Below are 8,431 nucleotides of genomic sequence, written 5' to 3'. Positions count from 1 at the left end.
TTTCACCTAAGTGGCCCGCTCCTCCTCGGTCAGTGCTACTATAAATGCACAATTTGGTCCCCTAGGGTGCTTCTCACCAAAACAATCATCATCCGTTCACTTGTTCATGACTAGTAGCGATACTAAATACTTCTACATCTGTATTTCAACTAATAAATTCCGTCCTTTCTTTCCTGAAAGAAGAAGGACAAACAAAAAGCTATATTTCACCTAAGTGGCCCGCTCCTCCTCGGTCAGTGCTACTATAAATGCACAATTTGGTCCCCTAGGGTGCTTCTCACCAAAACAATCATCATCCGTTCACTTGTTCATGACTAGTAGCGATACTAAATACTTCTACATCTGTATTTCAACTAATAAATTCCGCCCATCCAGATTTTGCGCCACAAAATGAAATATCGTAAATAGCTGAAATAAAATGTTTATACTTGGCTTTATTTGTACACAGGGACTGAAACCTACACATTTACTCCACTGAAATGTAATTTCAACTTTCCAAATGACCGCCATGTTTCCTGATAACCACAGATATTAAATGTTTTACAACTATTAAATCAATTTTCTGACAAGGACCCCACATAATAAATGTATGTTAGATTACACATTAAACCACTTCATCTGGAATCAAATATGCTTTCCTCGTCCTAGAATGTTATTGGTCTTGTTTGTGTTGGTCTACATCGTAGTTTTAATTGTCAATGTCGACCATACCCAATACCTGAAAGATGACGGTTGGTAGCGAAATCTACATTACTTGAGGTTTTGTCTTCAATCTTTTGACTTACTGGTTTCCAAATGCATATAGTATCCTAACTAGTATAGGATATTGGCTACCTAGGTACATATCCCCATGGTTCACTGTCGAGTAGGACACTGGCAAAAATTATCGATTATGACGTAACACATCATACTATAGGTAATTTCAAATCTCACTATTATTTCACCATTGATTACACCAGAGTCGTTAGAAGAATATGTTGTCGATCATAAACATTTGCATTTATAAACTGACAGAGTAAAAAAATAAATAAATTAAAAAAAATAAATCAATTGCATTTCTCATTTAGACGAAATGCATACTATTATTTTTTATACTATTGTTATACGTCAGATAAACAGTTAAGTTGACATCATTGGTCTGATCGTTGTATCAAAACAAGCACATTCCTCCCTTCACAAAAAAATAATAAACAAAAACATAAAAACAAGACAAACAACTCCTATAGTCATTCCCATAGTGTTGTAAACGTCTAATTAGCAGACTACTTGAAATAGTAGTTATTTTGCAGAACTTATGAAATTATTGAAAATGTCTAAAAAACATCGTCTTCATTTTATTAAGCAGGTCTCAGTCATCCAGGTAAGCCATCCAGGTAAGCCAACCTTTTGTATATTATACATGTATGATGTATCCATGTCGTCTGTGTAACTATCACGCATGGCGGCGTCGTATCGCTTTTCGACCTCCCTCTGATTGTAATAAATTATAGATTAACTGTGGAATTATAACGTAAATATCGGTACTGTTATATAATCCAGTAGGACCTTTAATCGGATCATATTAAATAGACATTCGAGAGTTACAACTGTAATCATAAATATCGATTTAAGTTTCAGAACAAAAATAGCCTGTTATGTTATGCGATATGCTCGCAAGCAATTCTAAAGAATATTTATTTTTTCCAGTTTTGTTACGGCCCCTATCAATCATATAGTACCTCTACACCTAGCTCGACTTTTGATGAAGATGCAATATAGCGGGCGAGACATAACACATATCTTACATATATGGGTAAATGACAGATTTATTAATCCCAAAACAACCATTTGGTCCCATATTGGCTGGTTTAAAATTCACACTTGATCCGACGCCATATTGCAAACTATGCTAGCCGTGATCGGCCATATCAGGGCACGATGGAAAGAAATGAAAGAAAAGACACACAATCTATTTCTATATAGCCTGATTAGGATTAGGATTAGGAAAAAACTAAATAAATATCGAGCAACAACGGGAATTAAGCAGAAGTAGACGACCTTATATACGTTATGGTCAATCAATCGCTTGATCCATATGCCATTATATATTACCGGGTATTCAAGTGTCAAAACAACAATGACAGGGAGGAAACGGAAAGGAAACTATCTGTTTTGTCATTTTTTTATTTTCGGAATATTAATCTCATTTGGTTCATATTTGGGTCACTGAATTGAGCTGTCTTAGGATAAGTGGATGTCAGAGAGTGATGAAGGACTGTTAGTAAAATTATTATTAAAAAACTCCTTTTTTTTGTGAATTGGATGATGGATAAGTGACCTCTGGGGTTTGTTTTTGTTTAACATCCTATTAACAGCCAGGGTCATTTAAGGACGTGCCTGGTTTTAGAGGTGGAGGAAAGCCGGAGTACCCGGAGAAAAACCACCGGCCTACGGTCAGTACCTGGCGACTGCCCCACGTAGGTTTCGAACTCGCAAACCAGAGGTGGAGGGCTAGTGATAAAGTGTCGGTACACCTTAACCACTCGGCCACCGCGGCCCCACGACCTCTGGGGTAATTTAAAGGAAATAAAGGATGGTCATGAGAAAAGAAAACAAAAAACAAACAAACAAACGAAAAAAAAAAAAAAAAAATAATCAAAAAACAAAAAAGTTGTAAGATTTATTTTTCGTTTATGTTTGCTCTGGCTTCAGCGATAAGCTCAATAGCGTCGTTCCATAGGATTCGATGATATAATTAAGCTTTCCGGTGATTAATATAACGTTGTCCCATTTTTCATTCTAATTTGTTTTTACATCCAGATAATAACAAAAAAAAAGTATGTAACACAATACAAAAACGGTGACTACCAGTCAATATCAAATAAGTTACACATTGAGATATATAAAATATCTAATGATTGTTTGTAAACTTGTTAAAGATTAACTTTGCTAATTGAATTATAATAAGATCTTGGGGAGAGATGAAATTTCATTGATAAATTTCCTAGATTTGGCGGTATCTGTGACATCTGGGGGCTTGTAGAATGATGAAACAATCAGTGATTGATGGTAAGAGGTTTCCTTCCTTTCACTAATTACCACTGCTGAACGATGCATGCTGCTGGCAATGTAACATTTCACAGCCACTTGGACACCCCATGATCGCTAGACCATTCCTGATGGTGAGGAATAAGTCCGACATGACTTTTAATGATCTTATCCATGTACTGTCTGGGACTTCATTCTGGAAGTTGATTACTGCTAACAGCAGAACTCTTTAAAATCGTCTTTACTCTCTCTTTACTCTCCAAATGTTGTTTGAATCCATTCATTAGTCAATGGCAAATATAAATTAAAAGGATTAACTAATTAACTAACATATTTTGGGCATCATCCCAACGGCCCCATCCTTTGGGTTCTTTGTGATCAGTAAGGAATGCAAAAGAACAACTGTCGGGCAAATGGAAGGGGAGACGGACGAACGACGGACAGTAGACGCCTTGCTATGATATAAGTTCACTTGTCTTTTGGACTTAATGACCGAAACATTACAGTTAGACCTGAAATGGGAAGCAATGCCAATACTAGCAAGTGATATAATCATACGTAATAATTGATTATCACCAGCAAATTTCCCACAAATGACTAACAGCATTATTGATTATTCTTATCGACGCTTAGTTCATGTAGAGTCAAGCTTTCAGAACAGTTTATCAGATTTGACTGCCAATGATAGTTGTGACAGGTCTATCCGAAATGACGTGGAGGTTTTGGTGGACAGTTTTCTTGGTGTTTTGTTGCTGCTGCTACGCAGGTAAAAACCACATTTAATCATAATTTCTTACGATTTTTGTTTCCATGTCTCGCGTACCAATTCCTTTGATATCCTAAACGGAATGATGAATGTTGAGCACAAAAAATACCTACAATTGTGAATTTCAGAAGTATAAATTAACATTTAAAATGCTATAGTAAGCAAATTCGTTTTCGGCAAAGCAGTTTCAATTGAATTTAAAAAATTAAAAATTGATAAAATACACGTCATACAGTATCGGAGTTATGCATTGTTTTTATAACTAAGCAGAGCTTGATTCAATTAGAAATGTGATTGTTCCTGTTGAGGTACAGAGACATGTTTTTTTTTAAGTATGACAGCTGCATTTAAATGCATGGGCAGGCATTCTGAGTTCTTCAATACAACTGGTTGATTTCAATATAATTTCTGCCCCACAGGTGAATCATAACAAAACGTCAAAGACGCATATGAGTTCGAATGTTAATATCTTATTTCATCACTGGCTTGTAAGATGCTGGAAAGATTAAACTTTGTATATATGATGAAGTGGATTTAACGGCCGGAACAGAAATAATAAAATAACGTATCCCTGTATTTCATATATAGAAAAGAGGATAATGGATATGCTTTATTTTTTGTTCCGGCTATTCCTATATTTTCTATCAAAGTCAAGCGGATAGTTGATATTTCATTTTTGAAAATTAATTGCATGCTATCCCTTTTGAAATTAGAAATTTGTCATGCAAATTTGTATCCTTTTTACCCTCGTTCTATTGATTTTAAGTTGATATTATGGTCTCCGAATGTTGTCGCTATTCTTTGCTGTTCTTATTTGTGTGGTAAGGGGCCGCGGTGGTCGAGTGGTTTAGGTGTCTCGACACTTTAACACTAGTCTTCTACCACTAGGTTGCGAGTTCGAAACCTACGTGGGGCAGGTGCCAGGTACTGACTGTAGGCCGGTGTTTTTTTCTCCGGGTACTCCGGCTTTCCCCCACCTCCAAAACCTGGCACGTCCTTAAATGACCCTAGCTGTTAATAAGACGTTAAACAAAAACAAACAAAACCAAAAAATGTTCTTGTTTGTCGTCATTTTAATTCCTGAGCTACATTAGTAGTTGTCAACCTTATTTATATATGATATATTTTACGTACAAACATACATATACAATATGAATAGGTACAGTTTATATTCATTGCATATCTTAGAATCAAATCAATACGTCATCGACCATAACCAAATTGAGCTAAAACTGAAGGACCTTTACAGACGTCAATATCTTTACGTAGCCGTCAGGGGCAGCCTACATCTAAACTGAATGATACCCTTGAAGCTTTCGTGTCATACAGTTCTAAATGGAAATCAACCAAATTTGGCCAGGAACATCGTTTGGGGAAGGGGGGGAAGTGTTTGTATACATTTTTATTCTGACCCCAAGGGGCCAAAGGGGCAGGGCCCAATAGGGGAAATAGAGGAAATTCCTTAAATCACTACTAGTCATCAAGTTATAAATGGATTTGAACCCAATTTGGTCAGAAACATCCTTGGTGAAAAGGGAAAAGATTTTGCAAAAATAGTTACTTTGACCCTCCATCCCATAACTATGTATGACATGGCTGGACGTTAAGGGATAAACAAAATTCTTATGTAAAAATAGGCCCAAGGGTCTTTCCCCACCCTAAGAGACTTGGTTTCTTTAAGCACAAATATGTTGTAAAAATAACCTGTATGGTCTTTCAGTCCCTTAGAGAGTATTGTAATTGAACATGAACAGTATTTTGACATTTGGTCAAATCCAACCAGGTGAGCGATACAGGCCCAATGAGCCTCTTGTTTTCTTTTGATCTGTCTTGATATACTATAAACTAGATATTTTCTTTTTTCTTTTTATTTAGTGCCAGGGAATGAATGCTATTTGACCAACATAGCATTGAATAAACCGGCAACTCAGTCTTCTGTGTCTTATCAAGGGTTTGCAAGGAGAGGTGTGGACGGGAATCTCAATCCAGATTATAAAGCTGAGTCCTGTACAGCAACACATCTTACGGACAATAACCCGTGGTGGCAGGTGGACCTGGAAGGTGTCTTCAGTATCGATCATGTCTCCGTTCAAAACAGATTAAACTATGGTAAGACAGATACCTGAAACAACCTATAATCAAATAATATATAACAAAACCAAAGCACAGTATTACAAAAGGTCTACTAAGATTTCTTTAATACATGTTAATAACTATGTAATTCATACCATTGGTGTAGATATATTCAGAAATACATCTTTGTTAGCTTATTGAAATACAGTGTAAATGTAGATGAACAGTTCGATACCACATGATAAACATCAATAGAGACAAATGCCGTCTAAATGATGCGTACACTTACATATCATTATCATGTTATTTTCAACGATGTTTAACGTATTTTACTTGAATCATGAAAAAAAATGAAGAAATTAATCAATGTGGTACATTTGTTCGATAAATTTTCTTCCGTAGCTCACCGGCTGAAAGATTTCATCGTAGAGATAGCAGAGACAAACGCCATTGGACAAAATGGTCATCTTAAAAACAGCAAGCTGTGCTACAATTACACTGAAGCTCACGTACCTTCTGCTGAACTAAGGACTCTGGTCTGTCCCACTGACACTGTCGGTCGCTACCTCAGGATCACAAAGTCATCCGGTATTTTAACTCTTTGCGAAGTCATTGTAGAAGGTTAGTACCGGAAATGTTAGAGAGGGTGGCATGCATGAAAATTTAATGGCAACCACATGTTATTGTGATGGAGTAGTTTGCTTCCATAAGAAGCAATAATCAATGACATTCTTATATCACGTTTTATGTACATTTATCATGCATATTTATGATAACAGACGTAGTATATATAATATCGAAACCTTCAGAAGATTAAAAAAAAACCTCATTTGATATAAAGGGATTTTTCTACATTTACAGGTAAACCTGTTTCTTGTCTCGACACTACCTGTCATAAGATGCCAACGATCAGACAACGTGACGACCAGTCTGTGACAGAAATCGTACAGGAGTTGAAAAAACTGATGTCCGGAACAGGAAGAAGATGTAACTTTCAGAAGAAATGGATCGATGGAGGATGGTATTGGTCTGTGTGGTTCCCGACATACTGATTTGATCCGGCAAACATGACAAAATATGACACTTAAAGATTTACAGGGATTCCGCGGGTGTCTGCGACAATAAATAACATTCTGATATTGATAAGGATGCCACTCTGGCAGAAACAACGCCACAGTAACAACAACAACTGTGGCAGCAGCACATATCACACATTGATAAAGCCAGCTATCACACTGTGATGAAAGCGACAATAACTGGATTACTGTATATGAACAATGATTACTAGACAAAATGACAAAAATTACATTACATTGCAAAAATGCCGGTTTACATTCTTACATAGAAAGAACGATTTTACTGCATCAAATAAACAGGGATCAATTCCAAACAAAGAAAAAGGAAAATACTATAAAAGCGACAAGTATATCACCGTGAGAGTCGCAATGTTTACACTAACAGCGACAATTATTACACTGACAGCGACAACGATTATCGTCCGACAGCGTCAATGATTATCATCCGACAGCGACAATGATTACACTGTCACACCGACAAGGATTACACTATTACGGCTATAATGATTACATTGTTACGGCTATCATGATTACACTGTTACGGCTGTCATGATTACACTGTTACACCGACAATGATTACACTGTCACACCGACAAGGATTACATTGTTACGGCTATCATTATTACACTGTTACGGCTATCATGATTACACTGTTACGGCTATCATGATTACACTGTTACGGCTATCATGGTTACACTGTTACGGATATAATGATTACACTGTGACAACTACAAGAGGTTAAGTGGACAGCAGGAAGGATTACCATATCAAAGCGTCAAGAAAACACTGTTACAGAGACAACGATTAGACAGAAAACGACAATATAATGGTAATATTACACTGCGATATTGTCAACGATAACAATGTAACACTGGTTAAAATGTTACTGTCTAACACTGGTTAAACTGTTACCTTTAACACTGGTTAATATGTTCCTTCAAAAACTGGTTACATTCTTACGTTTTAACTCGGGTTAAGCGTTTACTGTCTACCACTGGTTAACATGTTACTGTCTAACACCATTTTAACTTTTACTTCTAACACTGGTTAATATGTTGCTATCTAACAGTGGTTAAAATGTTACCTTTAACACTGGTTAATATGTTCCTTCAAAAACTGGTTACATTGTTACTGTCTAATACTGGTTAAGATACTAGTTTAACTTTTACTTCTAACACTGGTTAATATGTTACTGTCTAATACTGGTTAGAATATTACTGTTTTACACATATTAAACTGTTACCGTCTAGCCCGGGTTTAACTGCTACCCAAAAACAATCTTATAGTTGTAGCATTGTTTTACACTTCAATAGAGCATTATATATCTCAATGTAACTGGGGAACAAGGATTACAATGTAACTGAGACACAAGGATTAAACTGTTACAAAGGTTACATCCCTTAAACTTTCAGCGATTCGTAAGGTTAAACTATTACCGAGTAACAAGGTTTACACTTTTACCGATTAACAAGGATTAAAATGTTACTAC

At 36.2% G+C, this 8,431-nt stretch overlaps 1 protein-coding gene across 1 annotated transcript in view; it reads left to right on the top strand.

The window, feature by feature from the left end:
- Positions 1-3,735: 3,735 nt before the first annotated feature.
- Positions 3,736-8,431, top strand: part of LOC117332963 — a 24,813-nt gene continuing 20,117 nt past the window's right edge. Inside the window, exons 1-4 of the mRNA XM_033892053.1 lie at positions 3,736-3,793; positions 5,669-5,902; positions 6,269-6,487; positions 6,728-6,853. Of these exons, the coding sequence (XP_033747944.1) occupies positions 3,736-3,793; positions 5,669-5,902; positions 6,269-6,487; positions 6,728-6,853 (637 nt within the window). The remainder of the gene's footprint in view (positions 3,794-5,668; positions 5,903-6,268; positions 6,488-6,727; positions 6,854-8,431) is intronic.

This window comes from Pecten maximus, chromosome 8 (assembly GCF_902652985.1).
Source record: "Pecten maximus chromosome 8, xPecMax1.1, whole genome shotgun sequence".
Taxonomy (NCBI): domain Eukaryota; kingdom Metazoa; phylum Mollusca; class Bivalvia; order Pectinida; family Pectinidae; genus Pecten; species Pecten maximus.
The sequence above is the reverse complement of the archived record's forward strand: the minus strand, read 5'-3'. Positions and strand labels throughout refer to the sequence as shown.